Below are 18,094 nucleotides of genomic sequence, written 5' to 3'. Positions count from 1 at the left end.
TCAGCGCGTATATTATTTTTCATTAGAATTAGGAGGCACTCTATTAATTAGTAGGAATAAAAATTGTTCATGGGAATTTCGTATCAATAATTTATTAACTGTAATTTTACAATATGTAATATCCGACCGGTTCTTATCTAATAGTTTGTCTAAGTCTTCGCCTAACGGAAATTTGGCAAGACGACTGGCCAAAATACTTCTATCATTTAGTAAACGACAACCGACGCACCCTTCCTTTCACTGCCATTCCTCCATTCTTTAAATCTTCTCGTATAAATGTCACGGTCAGTGTCAAAGAAACTTCTTGCCGGATACCGTCAAAAACGCTTTATTTTTTCTCTTTTTTTTTTGGAATAGCTGAAATTATCGAAGTTTCGGCGATTCGATCATCGCGAATGCATAGGAAACGTAAAACGTAAACGGATGTCCCTTTGAAACACGTCGCCTCCTTATAAGTCCTCTGAACTAGTTATATATAATATATATACATATGGAAAATAAAACAGTGGGTACGCGTTTCCAGGCACACGGTGCTTCGTTGGTAATTCACCAGATCCCTGTTGGTGGTTAATATTTATTTACGTAGTTTATGTTGTTTTGAATGCCTCCAGCATCATCCTCAAACTTCTTACTCCGTTGTAACAAGTTCCGAGCAACTGTTGGCTCCCGCACGAAATTTCTATAGGTCTCTGCTATAATGTCGTAGCAAGTGTTAGCTCCAGGTTTTGTCGTAGCCTTTCCAGGTAGCGCTTGGTGCCAGATGAACTCGTCGTCCATTATAGAAAAAGGTGACTACTCCTCGATAACCAGTTCTCTGCACACCGCTCTGCGAAAATACGATTCTTTTGTACTATAAGAATTATTACTTAATAATTGCCATTCGGTCAACTCACCCTGAAATCATCCATGAGCCCGAGCATTTTGGCAGTATGCTTGTAATCTTGACGTGTGTGGTATATTATTCTTACCGGACCTTTTGTGACAATACTGCCACTCTTCAACTCCGTGTAATCAACCACTGTCGATTGATATACTTCGCGCTCGAAGGCGCTGTCATAGTTATTCTAAAATTAAGAAATAGTGTTAACAGCTTGGTTATTCCAAAAATACGTAAATACTGACAGACTCACTTTTAACAAGTAAGTTAAATTCATCTTGGTGAAAGGCACAAATTGATCGTTCAGCTTGATAAACTTTAAATGCTTGTCGAAGAAAAGACCACTGAAATTAAAATAAAATGTACCGTTAGCGTTATCCAAATTTTAATTCCTTTTTATATGCAAAAAATTCTGTAATGACATACTTGCTAACTCCGATCTTCCCGAAGGTCCGTGTTCGGGATAATTCCGGTCTAATACAAGCCCTATCCTTGCGTTGTTCCGGTTGTCGTATCCAATCATCCCAGTAACTGAAACATATAAGTGCAATGAAGCATTTGATTCCTGCACTTAAAAATTTAACTGATAGTCCTTACGATTTGGGCCACTTGGGTCCTAACTCTAGCCACAATTGTCGGGTGAGCATCCATCCTAATCCAGGAAAGAAATCCGTACGATAAAGTAAATGAGAACCGTGTTCATCGATTAGACCCGATTTTCCATTATCGTTCCAGGCTGAGACACACCAAAGTGATTGATCTTGTACCAGTAGAGGATAGGTACCTAGAAAGTACTCGAAAAAGTCTGGTGCTATGTCCAAATCATCTGAAAAAATAATATAAATGATAATTTCAGTGTTACCTCATCTGAAACTCAGTACTTTTTGATAGACAATGCTTTTGTTTTCTACCTTCTACAACAATTGCTGTGTCGAATTCAAATTTTAGAAATACTTGATTCAAAGCCCATCCATAGTGGCGAGCAATTTTGAAATATCCCTTGAATTTCTTTTCTTTTGGTGGAATTTCAATGTCCGATTGATCAGGTTGCTATAATTTTAAAGATATTTTGTGAGTATTGTAGAATTATTTATAGTTTTCATATCGCGTTAGAAATTTTGTTACTTTTATGAGCGTCACTTGGTCTCCATATCCACGTATGACTTCTGCGGTTTGATCATGATCGCAGTCTAGAGATACGATTATCGGAAACTGTTCGGCGCTCGGCCTATGTCCTATCAGTTGATCAAGACACCTTTGAACGGTTATTCTATTGCACGAGAAAACGAGGACAGCGATGACCGGGGAACCATCCTTCAAGGTCTTCCTCGCCGCCGTATCTTGTAGTTTCAGCTGCGTTATGAATTAGCACTGAATAAACAATTCCAAGAATGTATATTAAATGATATAAAAGTATTTTTACAGGTGATAACGCGATGTCATTCGAGTTAGAAGAACTTTGGAGTACATAATGCCCATTTTCATTTTGATTTTGGTTCCGTTCCCCTTCCTGAATTTCACTTTTCTCAGGGTCATTGTTGATTTCTTGTAGTGGTGGTGCGGCTTGCACTTCCTCTTGTTCTAGAATAAAATAAAAGAGTTCAAGACTGTACTTTTTTCTAGTATATGTGAAAAATATACTTACTCTTTTGCTGAAGAGTTTCCTGTAGATCATGGAGCAGCTCCTCATTATTAGCAATTTCCTGTCTTACTTGCTGCTCTAGTTGATTAATCTGATTTGACAGTTTATGCTATAAATAAAAGAGAAAAAAATGTGTTATACTATCAAACATGATTCTTCATCCTGACATCCAAAGTGTTACTACCGCTATCTTAGCTATTGAGTTTCTCTATACCTTGTTCTGTTCCTTGCCAATGGGTCGATCCAAAAAGAGAAAGTACGTCACAATTGCCCATACCAGTAGTGACGCGAAAATAAAACCGATCGACCTGTTTCGCATGGCAGGAACGAACGTCACCTCGTCTGAAATAAGAGAATTGTTTTAGATAAGACATGTTCATAATGTGCACAACAAAAACTAAATTTCAAAATCTTGACACAGTGTTTCGTACAAAGGAATTTTAATAGCCATAAACATACAAAAGCAAATCTACAGAAATTAACTCAATCGTAATAACACATTTAATTCTTTGTACCATTCTGTCATCTGCAACTATCAACTAGTCTCTTTCACTCCGAAAGACCTGTAATTCCTATGAAGTGTTCTTTTCTCAAAGGCAATAGAGGACTGCTGATCAGTGACACCCAGTAACCAGTCCAGTGTGCTGCTAGTCTCTTGTTGCAGAAGATCTTAAATAAAAGGAAGAAAGGAAAGGGGAAGGAAGTACACACTGGGATAGTTGGAAGCTGTCAGATGCGCGTGGGGCTCTATACCATAAGGAAATAATTTCAAATATTTATGAAGATCAGAATCGTTCGTAGTACGTCCTCCAAATTTTCTTCTTAGGTAACACGTTATACGGGAAGTGAAACGTGGTTTCCAATTATCAGCACACTGATAAAGATTTTTCGTTATCAAATCGTACCAGCAGAAACAGCACTCAGCGGAGATGGACGGACGAATGGGCCGGCCCGCTTTTACCTCTTGTGTCGAATCTTCAATAGACTGTCATTGCGTTATATGTTCTTCACGTTGCTATTGCGCACAGTCTGAAACATATCAACTTTATTATACTCTTTACCCAGCTAACCAAACAAAGTTTTCCAAGATAAATAACACGTGGAAAATATTCTATTATAGGCTACAAGATTCTAAATATACATTAAAAATTACCCGAAAGTAATTTTAAGGATATATTCCATAAAAATCAACTACGGTGGTTCCTGAATTTCAACCAATTACATTCACTCCTTTGCGTCATTGACCAATGAAATTTAGAAACTGTAAACGTAGTTCATTATGGATTATACCATAATGTTAGACCGGTATCCAGCTCTGTATCCAGCTAGTAGTTTCTGAACTACACTGTGTTATCGAGGCAATGCTTAGCATTTTGCATTACATTGCTTGTATGTGAATTTTGAACGGGATTAAGTTTCTGGCTGTCATCGAGATCGTAAGAATATTACTTTTGTAGATTATTTGCTCGACTCGCACAATGTCGGATGGTGAAGATGACTTTATGTGCGAAGAAGAAGAAGACTATGGACTGGTAAGTTTTTGTTACTTTCCTAGTAGAAAATATTAATACTTACTTCCAAGCCCGGTTTTCTCATAGGTTAGGTCCTGTGATTTAAGAGGCAAAGCATTTAAAAATAGTGCAGACCATATATCTTGTGTTATTTAAGCATGTGAGAATTGTATGTATTTGTAAAGAATGGAATTACTTGGATAGAATCAATTTTTATTCAGTATTTGAATATTTCGATGATACTATGTTTTTTTAAAGTAAGAATTACGTTTGGGTTTGGTTATGTATATGAATTGTGATATATTTAATTGTTGGTAAAAGTTAAGAGGCGAGGGTATAATCTATTTTTGGTTAGCACAAATTTAAGTTTAACGTGACTGTTATTTTAGGAATACTCCGAAGATTCAAATTCAGAACCAGATGTAGATTTAGAAAATCAATACTATAATAGTAAAGCATTGAAGGAAGATGATCCAAAAGCAGCATTACAGAGTTTTCAGAAAGTTTTGGATTTGGAAGGAGGTGATAAAGGAGAGTGGGGATTCAAAGCTCTTAAACAAATGATCAAAATCAATTTCAAACTGGTACGTTATTGATGTAACATAGCAGGATATAGGTACAACAATAATATACTTTATTTTTGTAGTCAAATTATAAAGAAATGATGACAAGGTATAAACAGTTGTTAACATACATCAAAAGCGCTGTCACAAGGAATCACTCTGAAAAGTCCATTAATTCTATCCTGGATTATATCAGCACATCAAAAAATGTCAGTAACAGCTTGCGTATTAAATAATCTATAATATATTGAAAATAAATAGCCATAAATATATATAATAGTCATACGTTTTTTAGATGGAACTTTTACAAGATTTTTATGAGACTACTTTGGATGCTTTAAAAGACGCAAAAAACGACAGGTTGTGGTTCAAGACAAACACAAAACTTGGAAAATTGTATTTTGATCGATCTGATTTTAACAAATTGGCAAAAATACTGAAGCAGCTTCATCAAAGTTGTCAGGTATATAGATGTGAAGTATGTAGGATTGTTTATTAGATAATCATATACGAAATTATTATATTTAAGACCGACGATGGTGAGGATGACTTGAAGAAAGGCACTCAATTGTTGGAAATCTATGCACTCGAAATTCAGATGTATACCGCTCAAAAAAATAACAAAAAACTGAAAACACTCTATGAACAAAGCCTTCACATTAAGAGTGCCATTCCTCACCCTCTTATTATGGGAGTTATTAGAGGTAATTATTACAACAGCACTTTAGCAAGTGGAACTACTTACATAAATTGTTGGAGTTTTTATTTCCTCTTAATATACTTTATAATAGTAATCAGAATAACTATGGTAATTAATAATATGGTAATTAATAAACTATGCTGGAAAATAGCAATTATATGACACTTTCTCTGACAGAGTGTGGAGGCAAGATGCACTTAAGGGAAGGGGAATTTGAGAGAGCGCACACTGACTTTTTTGAAGCCTTTAAAAATTATGATGAATCTGGGTCGCCAAGACGTACCACATGTTTAAAATACCTAGTGCTGGCAAACATGTAAGAGTAATCTGTGTTACATGATATATAAATAATTATTTATAATCGTAAAATTATGTATATTACATACAGTAATGTCTCGCATTTAACATTAAATATAAATAATTTGTTCAGGTTAATGAAGTCTGGTATAAATCCATTTGACTCTCAAGAGGCAAAACCATACAAGAACGATCCAGAAATCCTAGCAATGACAAATTTAGTGGTTAGCTATCAAAATAATGATATTAACCAGTTCGAATCAATTTTGAAGCAAAATAGAAACAACATAATGGATGATCCATTCATCAGAGAACACATCGAGGACCTTTTACGTAATATACGAACTCAGGTATTATATTGTTATGTTCTTTACTGGTATATCTTTTATACTGGTATTCCTTAGCGTTGAATCGCATGAAAATCAGTTACTTGAATAACTTAACTTTTGAATCGGCACTCGTAGGTCCTGATTAAGCTAATAAAGCCGTATACGAGAATTCACATCCCGTTCATAAGTAAAGAATTGAACATCGACGCCTCCGAAGTCGAAAGCCTTTTGGTGTCTTGTATTTTAGACAGTACCATTCGTGGACGTATAGATCAGGTAAGATATAAGACTTGCTTGAGAGATCTATATAGAAAGAATTAAGATTTTATATACATCATTATTTTCTTTTTTTGAGTGCAGGTTAACCAAGTGCTCGAATTAGATAAAAAGTCGCTTTGTGCCGCGCGTTACAATGCACTAGACAAATGGACAAGTCAGCTGCAATGCTTACACGTAGCAGTGGTGAACAAAATGTTATAAATAATAAGAATCAGGAGGTTATAAATAAAACTTGATTAACATTAATCTGTATAGAATATACGAATGCCAGAATGTCCCCAAATATTTCAAAATAATAAAATCCAATGTGATATTTTACAGTTAGAATCCATTAGTCATTTCATCCTTTCTCAATTCTGACATACGTTCATAATATAACAATTCCTATTTACTTTTGGCGCCATTAAACAGTATAAGGATCTGACTTTGACGCTCGTACGATAATACGTAATTTGTGCGCGCCACCTAGTTTTGATTACACGCGACTCGTATAGGTAAACCTCGAAGGATCGTGAGAGAAAGTGAATTTCCCTTAGGTGTAGAAACGGAGGCGAATAGCTAAGGGAAAATTGTTAAAGTTCTCAGGGCTGCTCGTCTTGGTCCATGAACTTTTACTTGCTATCTTTAAACTCCCGGGATTGTCTCGGGGTCAACGACTGGAAAAGTTACAAGATGACTGGTGTATGTACACATATTACAGTGTCCGGTTGCGCCTCGAACTTTATCGGTTGCGGGTTAAAACGGCGGCGTGGCTTGGAAAATGTCGTAAGTCATAAATGATCAGTAGCGTCGGTATGCTTTTATATGATAACTTGGAGTAATATTGAGTATCGATTCTGCATCCTGTAGGTGTTGGTGATTTTATTTTTTTTTTTTGAGGAATAAATTTTGTGAATTTGATAATGCAAGGGGAATTGAAGGATGCCGTAATAAATTTGAGAGGATTAAAGGGGGATTCGATTTAGATTATTATACACTCCTTGGGGATGGGGTAATCTGGGCAAAGTTTGACAATAAGAGGTGAATGGGAACCGAGCAATAATTATTTGACCCGGATCAACGTGCCTTGGAAATAATAACCCATAAGGGTAATTCAAAATGAATTTCTATAGTAATTCACGAAGAAGCAGGTTTTGGAAAAATTCTATTTGTAATGATAAATTATCTGCTTCCTACCGAGCCTACTAATTACAACCATTTGGAGACGTTAATCAAATATATCTAGTGTATGAATTTTTGTAAATTTTTATTTCAACATCAAAATGGAAGATTCACAATATTGAAAAAAAAATGAAGTATAAAAGTTTCCCAGTAGAATTTTACGCTTTCGCATTTGATAAAAGCAGTGGCCAAGTTTTTTTTCTTCAAGTTCATCCGAGATTGGATGAGTAAGGATTGTAGGTGAGTCCAGTGAGGAAGGAAGGGAAGAGTGGTATAAGCCACGTAGCAGCGGACGGTAATCATTCTTCATTTCAAAATAGCACGATGCCATGCTTCATTCGTTTCTAGCAGACAGAGCAGGAGAAAAATATAGAGCAAACAGAGTCGGAGAGCAGAGCTCGAATCGTTGCCCGTAACGGGAAAAGAGTGATTTGTGTGGCTGGATTGCTATACGGCTCTCAACGATCGCTGCATTTCTAGAGATATTTCAAAGAGTCAACATTGCCTGAAAGCTGCCATTTTCACTCATGCATCAAATATTATTTACAGTCGCTGTGTATACGAACAATTTCAGATTGCTAAAATTTCAAACCGTGACTACGAAAGACTCTCTCGTTTTCTCATCGTTTAAACTCGTTGGTCTTGATCTTAAGAATCCACAATGGGGGGATGATCCCTTCTTGATCTCTAATCACCACAGAGAGTAATAAAATTAGAAGTTACCAGGTGACTTCAAGTGTAAGAGCATAAGTGAACGCAGATGTATGGCATTGCTCCGTTAGATAGCGAAGTAAGGAATGCCACTGCAAACCCAAGGCTTCTCACTGCTCAAACAGCCTTGGCGTATTTGCTATGGAACTGACAGTGATATCAAAGTAATATTGCGAAGAAAATATAGCCCGATCGAAGAAATAGGAAAAATAGATAAATACAGAGGGAGCGAGTTAGGGCTGCAGTGGTCAAGATGACGTGAGGAAAGAAGGGACGTCCCGCATAACCCAGTAAATCAGCTGAGGGAAGAATAGAGTTCGAGCCGGCGTATTTTATAATATACCAAGCTGTCACCCGTCATCGGTAACTTTGGTCGCTGGCCTCCGGCAAGTGCTGCCGTCCTGTGGCAAATTTTTGCATCAGAACTCTTGGAACTGGTGTAACAGTGGATTTCAACATCGTCGGTAAGTTAAAACTAAATATTAGATATTTGTTTTTAATATTAAACTTGAAAAATTCCGAGTAAATTCCATATTCCACTGAGAAAATAGCTTAACAGTTAAGACAAGCGATAGGATAAATTTAGCGATATTAAAGTTCGAAGTTCTGCATGAATTCCTTCATCAAATGTACAATGTTGACTTTCCGAATTAAGATTGAGTAAATTGACAGTGATAGTAATATATTGACGGTACACAGAAATACTTTATCTGTCCTGTTATATTTTAGTTATGAATATTGGAACAGTAGGATTTTTATTAACTTTTTCAATCTGCTCCAGAGCTATTAAAGTCGATTAAAGCCTCTCTCGTTATTTAGGAAGGAATACACGAGGACAGTTAGCAAGTTGAATTTAGTTAACTTATCCTCTGTGACTCGAAACTACACATTGGAAGTGGCGCACTTCCGAGTATCTGGAAGTTCAAGTGAGCTTATAGTTGTAAGCGTGGATTAGAGACGTAAGCTCGTCGAGCGTTATATTATCTAAAATCTGTCTGAAGCAAGTATTAAAGCGATAGCCGGAAATTTTCAGGCAAATGTCAAGAAGTTGAAAGGCGAGAGAGCGAAGAAGTGAAAAATAAGGAAAGAAAAATTCCTGGCAGCCTAACCTAGAAAAAGAATGGAACATCTGTTCTAGGTTTCGATTAGGTTCGCTCCTTTCCTCGTAATCGCCAGTGTTGTTCGTTTCGTTGATTTTCGTTTTCTATCCAGCAGGAAGAGCAGTGCTGGAATTCGAATCCTGGAAACTCGTTTCCCTCGCTGTTTCTCGTTATCGTAGTAAGAGGGAAGGAATACGTAACGCGTCTAAGATATACATCAAGCGACCCCTCGTAGCGAAGGGTATTTCACGGTTTAGGCCCTTTGCTCTTGGCCCTCGTAATTTAATGGAATAGAGGGAATCGCAAGTTGGCTTGAAAGAATTAGCAATATTTTATAAAAAGCTCCAAGCATCCAGTAACAGTTATACAGTCTGTAGTTGATTTGTCGTCACGGGTTTATTGCGAAAATGTTTCAGATGGAAAAAATTACATTTGTTCTTTATTTTTTATTTTTTTATTATTTTTCTTCATCGTGCAAATACAAGTCTGTTTTATATTACGCGCACTCCCGCATATTGCGTGGCAGATATTATACGCCATTGTTTTTTTTTTTTTCTCTATACCTCATTCCCCTCGCTCCTTTCTTACGCTTCCACGATGTTATCTTACACGCCAAGTGTTTGGATATGGACGATGGGACGTGGCTACGTGGAAAACTTTTTACTCGAAGACAATTTAACTGTTATATATAGGAAAGGATAAATGGCTGGCACGTGAGAATCGTACCTCCATTTCGGAATCGTTGCATTATTCTTCACCTTTGATATAGTTGTTATCGAGCATTTAGTTTCCGTTCCGGGTGCCATCTTTCATATGATTTTACATACGAGAGAGTCACCTCGATCTAAAATTAATGTACCACGATGTCCTATCTCCTTGAGCTATCACGGGTACCGCGATAGGTTCTGGTACTATTTCACGATAATCCATAATTCATAAAACATACGCGCCAGTATCTATAATAATAACTAAATGCAGTACGTAAAGCCGAAGAAAAACGGCTACGTCAATGTTAGAATCGTGGCTCTAGTTTGCGTGGTCAGATAAAAAAGCAGTATAAAAAAAGGCGCCCCTTTTACCACGAATAACTTACGCATGAAGACTGTCACTCTTAATGCGCTTAACATCAAAGCGCTGCTAAAAATGATTCTCTTCGGAGGGATGCTCTGCTAAGGGAACGAGTAACGTAACGGTATAAGAGGAAAAGAAATTGATTTTAATTCAGAGGAACATTGGCATTTTTTTATTTTGAAAAATGTAATATTAACATTCGTGGATCTAAAGAATCCTTCGCGACGACCCGAACAAAAATGTTCTTTGCTGTTGATTCGATCCGCAAGAATTTTTCACTTAAAAAATTCTATCTGTGTATTTGTGTTCGTCGCTTCTCTCGGACGGCTTTTACTCATTTGATTTGCAAATATATTGTCTCGCAGAAACAGGAGAGAGGATCCTTTCGGGACGACGTACCGTGTATCTGTCTACTTATTTGTCGACCTATCCAACCAATCTATTTAGTTATAGAGGGAGACGGAGACTTTCTCGAAGCTCTCACTTTTCTTGTACCGTTCCCCATTAATATTGGCTGGAGGCCTAAGGAGGAAAGTGATAATGTATTCTAGTATCTTTGTTACGGGCGACTAAATCACGAGGTACTTCACTGATAATTACCAAGTCAGCAACCCATCGAGTGAAGTGTACTTGGACGAAGGCTCAACTGTTACTGAAATCTTTCTTCGCGGAATATTTAATGAAGCGGCGATCCAACACACTTGAGGAAAGTGATTGCGAAGCACTTTCACTATATAGGTATAAAGGTGAATCGCTTATTGGTATTGAAGCTGATAATCGTTAACGACTGTAATTTACTACGGGGAATAATTTTAAGGATTCACAGAACGCAGAAAACAATGGCTAACGGATTTTGACGTTGTATCGGACGTCTCTTGGTGAATATGTTAATTTAATGTTATGGACGAGAGACCGAGAAAAAACAGTCTTATAAATATTCAAATCGTCATATCGTGAATTCCGTTCGTTGATAAAACCAATGAATTGTAAAAGCTGGTCTGATAACACGTCTGGCTATTAAAAAAAACTAGCTCGAAGTACAAGAGGTGAATAGTAATTAGTATCCTGCTTCTCCATACTTGTCATGTAAGCTCAGCCATTCTCGAAGAATTTCTATGCACTTGCAGTACTATTCACATGGGTTCTCGGAGACTCCCTCGCGCATTTAACTTCACCGACTTCGGGCCAACTCGAATCTTTGACCTGTTTAACGTCTACGTCGTGACACGAGAACAAAGCATCCCTGTCCGTCGCACAACTTCTAAACCGTGAACTCACAAACCGAAATACTCGTCAACGTCCGCTCGTCATTACGAGAATATTCTGCAGCACGAGAAAGCCTTGAGAAAAGTCCTCTGAATTCTACGCTGTAGAAGTCTATTACTCGAATGGATAACGAGAGATCGCACTCTATCGGTATTATCCATCCAGCGGTTACATTACCAACCGTCAGGTTCTGCCTTACCCTCTGCACTTCCATGTTCAATTTCGTAAAAGGAACTTCAAGGCGACAGAGAATATTCACTTGATGCGTGTGACACTTGCAGACTGTAGTAGACGACGCTTGTCACGACGCTGACGTTTTGAAGGTTCGACACGACGTCGCGCGTTTAAATTTACATGAAAAATATAGGTAACTGTCAGTCTGTCTATTTTTATCGAATCAAAAATAAAAGTTTTCAATGCAACGTACGACCTCTTTTCGCCTAGAAACGGAGAATCGGCTTTTCGAACGCACCTGTGCAAAACGGCATGCTTTGGTTCGAGGTTATGTCACGTTCGTAAAGTTCTGATAGAATCATTCAGTCGAGTATCCAGTGGCCACCGCGTGCAATCAACATGGGGAAGTTCATCACGAATCCTTCGAAGAATCCAATTGGGGTAAGTCTGTCAGAATCGTGCATAATATAGATCCCGAAGGCAGGCGATTCGTGATTCGCGAAACGTGAGTGTCCCGAGTGACCTAGTAATTCTCTGTATTATGAATTACGGCATCTATCACGCCAAGGGAGTCTGAAGTTTTGCCGGTCGTTTTTCGCGAACGAGTATACCGACTCTGCCTGCTGGTCGCCATGCAAAACGGCTAATTGGTATGTTGCTACTGCTGCAACGCTGTATAAACTGCACCGCCACTGCGTTGGAATACACGATGCACTTTGACCCAGCTAACCCCGTATAAATGGGTCGCCCTTATTTATCATGACGAATATACAGAAACTCTCGGCGGTGTTCATATCTGGTCGTCAAGATAAGATTTTGCTAAGAGAAAAGGATTACACCAGAGGCGGAGGATGTGTGGAAAGTCGCGCTTTAACTTGTCCTCGCTCCTTCCGCTTGTCCAGCTAAGAATTTTCGTAAAGTGCCAGGAAAATGGCGACCCTTGTATAACCCATTGTAATTTCGTTGAGCTTAAGAACTTAGGGGATGCTGCAAAAACTTTATATCTAAATTATATATACAATTGAGACTAAAGACTAAAGACTGTGTTTTGCCTCTCGTAGACTCTCGGATAACCGGCAGGAAATATTGTTAGGAAATAAAAGGGTATACATCATTCTCTCGGTAAACTTGTTTATGTTGCTTTAAACCCCTTTTCCTCTCGAATGCCTTGCATGCATATACATATTAAATTCCTATGCATCTTTTAATCCTATTAGCATTATCGCTTCTGACATAATTCCAAATCAGAACTGCTCGATATGCATTCCTTGAGCCGTTACCCGATATTTCATGCAGCCTTAAGCCCCATACCTACGACGTCTTCGCCACGTCGCGAACCTCCAGCCGTTATCTACATTTTCTCGAAAATTCTTTCAGGACGTGGAACCGATAACCCAACTGCAAGCATCTAAACTTTTTCGGCGTCTACGTCGATAAAGTCGGAAAATCCCGAGGTCAAAATTGAGGAGCAGGTGCGTCATCTTTGAAGTACATCATGGAGCGTCGACTTTTCGGTTAGTTTTTCATTTTTTTTTTTTTTTTTTCTTAAAATCCCGAGGTCAAAATTGAGGAGCAGGTGCGTCATCTTTGAAGTACATCATGGAGCGTCGACTTTTCGGTTAGTTTTTTTTTTTTTTTTTTTTTTTTTCTTATACCCGAGGCAGCGAAATTTTATAGTAATTATTTTGAAAAAAAAAAAAAGTTTTCCAACGTCAACAGCGTAGTTTCGTTTAGGAAAATTAATATATAATGTGGCGAAGAAAATAACAATATTTTCAAAGCCATCGTGTGCCTATCATAAATATTTTATTATCAAGCATATAGCAGTTCCTATAGGCTGTGTACGTAACGTCAACGAATGAAATTCCTAATGATATGTCGATTAAAAAAACATCCTTTGAGGTATTACCAATGTACATATGCGGTACAAGTGGGTCACGTCAGTGAACTTTGACACGAGTGACATATATGGATACATTACGTAAAAGTATATACTCGTTATAAGGTATGGCGATTATAAAATTTGTGGGATCTTAAAATAATGTACACAAAGGCGTAACGAGCGGTTTCGTTTATCCGCTTCCACGTCCGAGCAGCCGATTAACGAGAATTTAATACATGCCGTGTACAATGTATGTACTACGTAATTTGACCCTGAAAAAAAAGGTAGATGATCTGCCTTTTCAAAGCATCCCATATTCATTGATATTAACGCCGAGCCAACGTTACTTCACCTACGTAAATTCAACGGGATGGAAAATTTCGATATCTTCCTATGCATCCTCGTAATAAAAGCAGCGAACCGAACTTTGTCTTGCGCTCGTAAAACATTTTCCATCCCACTCGTTACCTGGATGAAGGATCTTTAAGAGAGCATCTGGACCATATCTTGTACTTGATTACGAGGAAGTTGTACTTTATAGCTACGTTACATTCGAAAGTAATGGTACGAAGTGTATGGTATACGCGTTGCACGCTGTACCTACTTAATAGTAAAATGCGAATTTTAGTTGTTGAAAATAATTTTTTTTTTTTTTTTTTAAGAAGTCAATATGACTATGTTTCGTATACAAACTTTTCTCTAGTATTTATTTATTGTTAAGTATTATTGACCTCGCGAGATAGACGGCTAAGGAATTAATTTGTAAAGTGAAAAATTAATCCATTCATATTTTATGTAATTTAGGTATTTACGACGATGCCCTTGTTTTCATATGTGTCACGCTCAAGGGAAGACACCGGCTGCAGCTGCAGCCTTTACGTTGAAAATTCACCATGGGGTAATTCGGTGCAAGAAACTTCCACCCAGCGCAGCAGCTCGGCTTGCAACAGGCATTAAGATTTTAATTAAGAGACCTTTGCAGTTCCTTTAGACTTCGATACGATGATCTTAAGTAAACTTGTGTAAAAGCATCATTAAATTTATGTGCAGTAAATTCAGGGAATTTTTACGACACCCGTTAGACCCGTCGCGCACGCTACAATACGTCCCAAGTACAGAGGTGCTTAATGAATGAAAAAGCAACGTAACGATGGGACTTTAGAGTGTGGGAATAATTTCATGAGGTTTAATTAATTATTTAATTAGTCTAATCGATCGGTGAATTTATTTATCATCGAATAGATTACTTTTTACCATTTAGGTTATAGTGTCAAAATGTACCAGCTGCTTTATTACGTAATTTGCAATTTTGATAATAATCCATGTCTCACTCTGCCATCTTCGGTCTCTCACGTTGATCTTGGTACAGACGTTGTACGCTGAGATTTGAATTTCCCGCGTCCCACTCAAGATTACACGTCCCACACGCATAGTACATGTCCGATTAGCATACAACACGCGACGATACGATTCTCATAGACCGTATCAACATTATGGATAACAAGGAACCGCAATTTCAGACAGATTGATAATTGCATTGTCAGACGTTGGAATATATTACTCTCGGAAGACGTCGGACTTTCTTTGTCTCTTTTTTTCCGTAGACTGTACTTTCGCTATAGAGTTCTGGAAAAGTGCAGCATTTCGGAAAGCTGTGTTAAGGAAGGCACCCGAACGAGATTTTCTTTGCTTTAAAAGTGTCAAAGTTGTCGAGGAATCGAAAGGTACGTTAATTATATAAGACGCGTGTTGCATTGCCATATTTAAATCGTTGGATAAACATCAGACACGCCAGGCAAAGGTTAAATGAAAGACTCAGGAGTATGTACAAGGAGCGTCAACAGGTCCCTGAGCCAGAGACCATTGTCAAGCACCGATCGGCCTGCATGCCAATTCCAGGATGTCGTCGAGGCTCCCTGCATTAGTTGTAATTGACAAATTTGTCGTGGGAGGGCAGCGCTTGTCGGTCGGTAGTCGAGTGAGTGGGGGTACTGGCATGTCTGGTAAGGAATGTATCGGCATCGGGCTTTAGTCTTCCGAGAATCGATCCCCTATATCGAGCTCTTGGACACCACGTCCTTTCTTCCTTTGTTCCCCCCTCTCTGTGCATCGCTATCGTCATTCATTAATCGCTTCTTCATCTTCTCGTCTGAGGTACATTTACTTGATTATCTACTTTGTCTTTTATTGATATAACGCGACTTCTCTCTCTCTCTCTCTTTCTTTCTTTGTGTTACCTATTTTCCCTATTTCTTCCGCTGGGTCAGTCTTTCGAGAGCCGATCTCTTGGAAACCGCGTTTTGCCGGTCTTCCTTCCCCCTTCCCCTCTCCTTGTAAATACATCGCAGTTGTGATACATTCATCGATTCTTTGTCTCTTTTGTTCATCTACATTCTAAGGTAGTACTTGATTATCTAATTCTATCTCTCTCTTTCTCTCTCTCTCTCTCTCTTTCTTTGTGTTACACATTTTCCCAATTTCTTCCGCTGGGCTATACGTTCTTCGTGATATCACTTTGGTATCGCAGTAAACTCCGCAGCAAATATGCCAAGACGGTTTGAGCGGTGGGGAGTCATGGGTTGGCGTCGGCATCCCTTTCTGCGCTCTCTAGGGGAGCGGTCACGTCAATCTGCGTTCGCTTGTGCTACTCCACTTGGCGTATGGGACCTCAAATCCCGGTAACTTCTAATCACCCTCTGCAGGAAACACTTTGCGCGCTGATCTAGGGTTAACGTGGTTCGTCTTCGGAGATCGAACGTGGTTCCTTACGTCTAACCTGCCCTAGCTTCGGCTTTGCGGCGGGCAGTGACGAAGGTTGAAGCGTAAATTCAAGTCCCCTCGGGGACTTCCGGCCTCGGTCGGTGCTGATGCCCAGTGATTCGTTGCGGTCGACTCGGCTAGGGGTGATCGCGAATTTTCATAGCCTGGCTCCTTTTCCCGTGTTCTGGTTCTGCGACACAAGCAACTGCTTAGTCCAGGCCATTCACATATGCTCATGTTGTTCAAAGTCTTGTACTCATGTTTGTCAATGCTTTGTGTCCGCGACCAAAGTCTGTCGAAGGTCGGAAGCCGCTTCGCGGCCCTTTAAGCTCTTGCGTCACAGCAGTCCGCTGTTACTTCGGTATCTGTTAGCCGGACCTCCGTTGTCCGTGGGGGTTGGGCCCGATAGCGTGTATTTCGCACCCTAGCCTGCTTAATCCGGTCCATCGCGCTTGTCCCCGGTCAAGTGTCATGTCTGTAACAACCATTCCCTATCAGTATCATCAGAATCATTTCTTTTAATCTCTTCGGGCCTTCAGCCCATTTCGTGCCATCACTTCTCATACCATTTACCCTTTACCTCAATTTCCAAAAAAAAAAGCGTGACGGTCTGTTTTTATAACTACGTCGCGGAACGTGCGCGGTAATTCGGTCCTCAAGCGAACAAGTAGTGAAAATCCGAAAATTCGCGCAATGGAAAAAATAATCGTTCGATCCGTGAAGTTCGTCGCGCGAACGGATCTCGGAGTGTCAAACGACGGACTGGAGCTGTGAACTGTGCATAGGGAAAGCTGAGAAGGATATCTGGAACCGACGCAACACGTCGAAGAGGATCCTGGGGTGAGTGACTTTTTCTATTTTCTATTTCCGTCTCGCCATAGACGTTTGCTTAACCGACTATAGTAAAAGCTACGCGTTCGCTATACTAAGTGCACGTGAGAAGTAAGCCAGCTCGGTGCCATGGCCGTGCTAAATTTCGCCGATGCATTTTGACAGCGCCTGTACCCGTGGGTATCGTATAGTCTCGTCGGCTACACTTCTGTCTATACTTCTCGTGAGTGATCGACCGCAGATATACTGCATACCAAATAACTTTAACTCGGGGTATACTTTGACTACAGAGTTGAAGGTAATTGAATATTCTACGTATATACACGTGCAGCTTGCGCATATCCCGTGCATATTGCATAACGACGTTCGGGTAAACACGTGGCGCGGCGTGAAGCTGCATCAAGATGGCCGCCGTCGATAATTCCTTCCTTGCCTATAAGAATCGCGTAACTTCATTAGCCTCGGATACGCGGGGCGTCGAGAGATCGCGTGGAATTTGCCTAAGAGAAAATAATGAAAAATTCAAACGCGACGGTTACCCAGAGGGCGTCTTAAGGAGCCAATACGCGTGACGCGAAGCAACCGACGTCGAGTCCGATGTACAGTTCCCTGTAAAAGCAATTGATTCGTAGCGACTGGCAGCGGGAAAGGACGATAGTGGAAACTTCGTGTAAACGAGCTCTGTCGGATTTTAGGCTGAATCTAAGGGGGGTGCCGGAAATCCCAGTAATCCGAACAGTGGGATACGAGATTGAGAGTCGAGAGCGATTAATCAAACCGAGCGCAAACCCTCGAGATGAGGGGCGTGATAAAATTCCACGTCAACAGATACAAGAGAGAAAAGGTATAAGTAGTGATAACACGATGTCGGAGAATTTTTCTGTAGCCTCCTCGTGCGGGAGGAAGATTTAGAGGTTGGAAGAGGGCGAACGGGGGGGGG

The 18,094-nt window shown here is 39.5% G+C and overlaps 2 protein-coding genes and 1 long non-coding RNA gene across 4 annotated transcripts; 2 read left to right on the top strand and 1 right to left on the bottom strand.

Moving 5' to 3' along the window:
- Window positions 1-76: 76 nt before the first annotated feature.
- On the bottom strand, window positions 77-3,552 carry LOC107272069 (alpha-1,3-mannosyl-glycoprotein 2-beta-N-acetylglucosaminyltransferase). 2 transcript variants are annotated; one of them, XM_025089345.1, is made up of 11 exons: window positions 3,425-3,552; window positions 2,734-2,861; window positions 2,523-2,628; window positions 2,301-2,458; window positions 2,003-2,230; window positions 1,789-1,927; window positions 1,475-1,703; window positions 1,304-1,408; window positions 1,131-1,221; window positions 894-1,064; window positions 77-826 (listed from the first exon to the last, which is right to left on the bottom strand). In XM_025089345.1, exons 2-11 carry the CDS (start codon window positions 2,836-2,838, stop codon window positions 713-715), a joined length of 1,446 nt encoding a protein of 481 aa, XP_024945113.1. In that variant the 5' UTR covers window positions 2,839-2,861; window positions 3,425-3,552; the 3' UTR covers window positions 77-712. The 2 variants fall into 2 exon arrangements, with proteins under 2 accessions (XP_024945113.1, XP_015604303.1); XM_015748817.2 differs by having other exon boundaries at window positions 3,035-3,488.
- Window positions 3,553-3,761: 209 nt separating this feature from the next.
- On the top strand, window positions 3,762-6,444 carry LOC107272070 (COP9 signalosome complex subunit 2). The gene is made up of 10 exons (XM_015748818.2): window positions 3,762-3,908; window positions 3,977-4,051; window positions 4,420-4,614; window positions 4,677-4,802; window positions 4,889-5,056; window positions 5,123-5,297; window positions 5,471-5,609; window positions 5,724-5,940; window positions 6,055-6,195; window positions 6,280-6,444. The coding sequence occupies exons 2-10, from the start codon at window positions 3,998-4,000 to the stop codon at window positions 6,397-6,399; spliced, it is 1,335 nt and encodes a 444-aa protein (XP_015604304.1). The 5' UTR covers window positions 3,762-3,908; window positions 3,977-3,997; the 3' UTR covers window positions 6,400-6,444.
- A 5,279-nt stretch (window positions 6,445-11,723) lies between these two features.
- On the top strand, window positions 11,724-14,617 carry LOC107272059. The gene is made up of 4 exons (XR_001538817.2): window positions 11,724-11,874; window positions 11,952-12,122; window positions 13,059-13,195; window positions 14,368-14,617. It is a non-coding gene; the product is annotated as an uncharacterized LOC107272059 (long non-coding RNA).
- Window positions 14,618-18,094: the final 3,477 nt, after the last annotated feature.

This window comes from Cephus cinctus, unplaced genomic scaffold, assembly GCF_000341935.2.
Source record: "Cephus cinctus unplaced genomic scaffold, Ccin1 Ccin1_scaffold1102, whole genome shotgun sequence".
Classification (NCBI taxonomy): Eukaryota; Metazoa; Arthropoda; class Insecta; order Hymenoptera; family Cephidae; genus Cephus; species Cephus cinctus.
This window is presented reverse-complemented; position numbering and strand designations above follow the sequence as displayed.

What these genes read in the sequence shown, in the direction of transcription:
- LOC107272069 (XM_025089345.1), bottom strand. Translation starts at nt 2,838, where the DNA reads ATGCGAAACAGGTCGATCGGTTTTATTTTCGCGTCACTACTGGTATGG. An exon ending in TTGGCAAGGAACAGAACAAG is followed by an intron (nt 2,629 to 2,733) that starts GTATAGAGAAAC and finishes TTTTATTTATAG; the next exon opens with CATAAACTGTCAAATCAGAT. An exon ending in ATGACATCGCGTTATCACCT is followed by an intron (nt 2,231 to 2,300) that starts GTAAAAATACTT and finishes TTCATAACGCAG; the next exon opens with CTGAAACTACAAGATACGGC.
- LOC107272070 (XM_015748818.2), top strand. Translation starts at nt 3,998, where the DNA reads ATGTCGGATGGTGAAGATGACTTTATGTGCGAAGAAGAAGAAGACTAT. An exon ending in TCAAAATCAATTTCAAACTG is followed by an intron (nt 4,615 to 4,676) that starts GTACGTTATTGA and finishes TTATTTTTGTAG; the next exon opens with TCAAATTATAAAGAAATGAT. An exon ending in TACCTAGTGCTGGCAAACAT is followed by an intron (nt 5,610 to 5,723) that starts GTAAGAGTAATC and finishes TAATTTGTTCAG; the next exon opens with GTTAATGAAGTCTGGTATAA.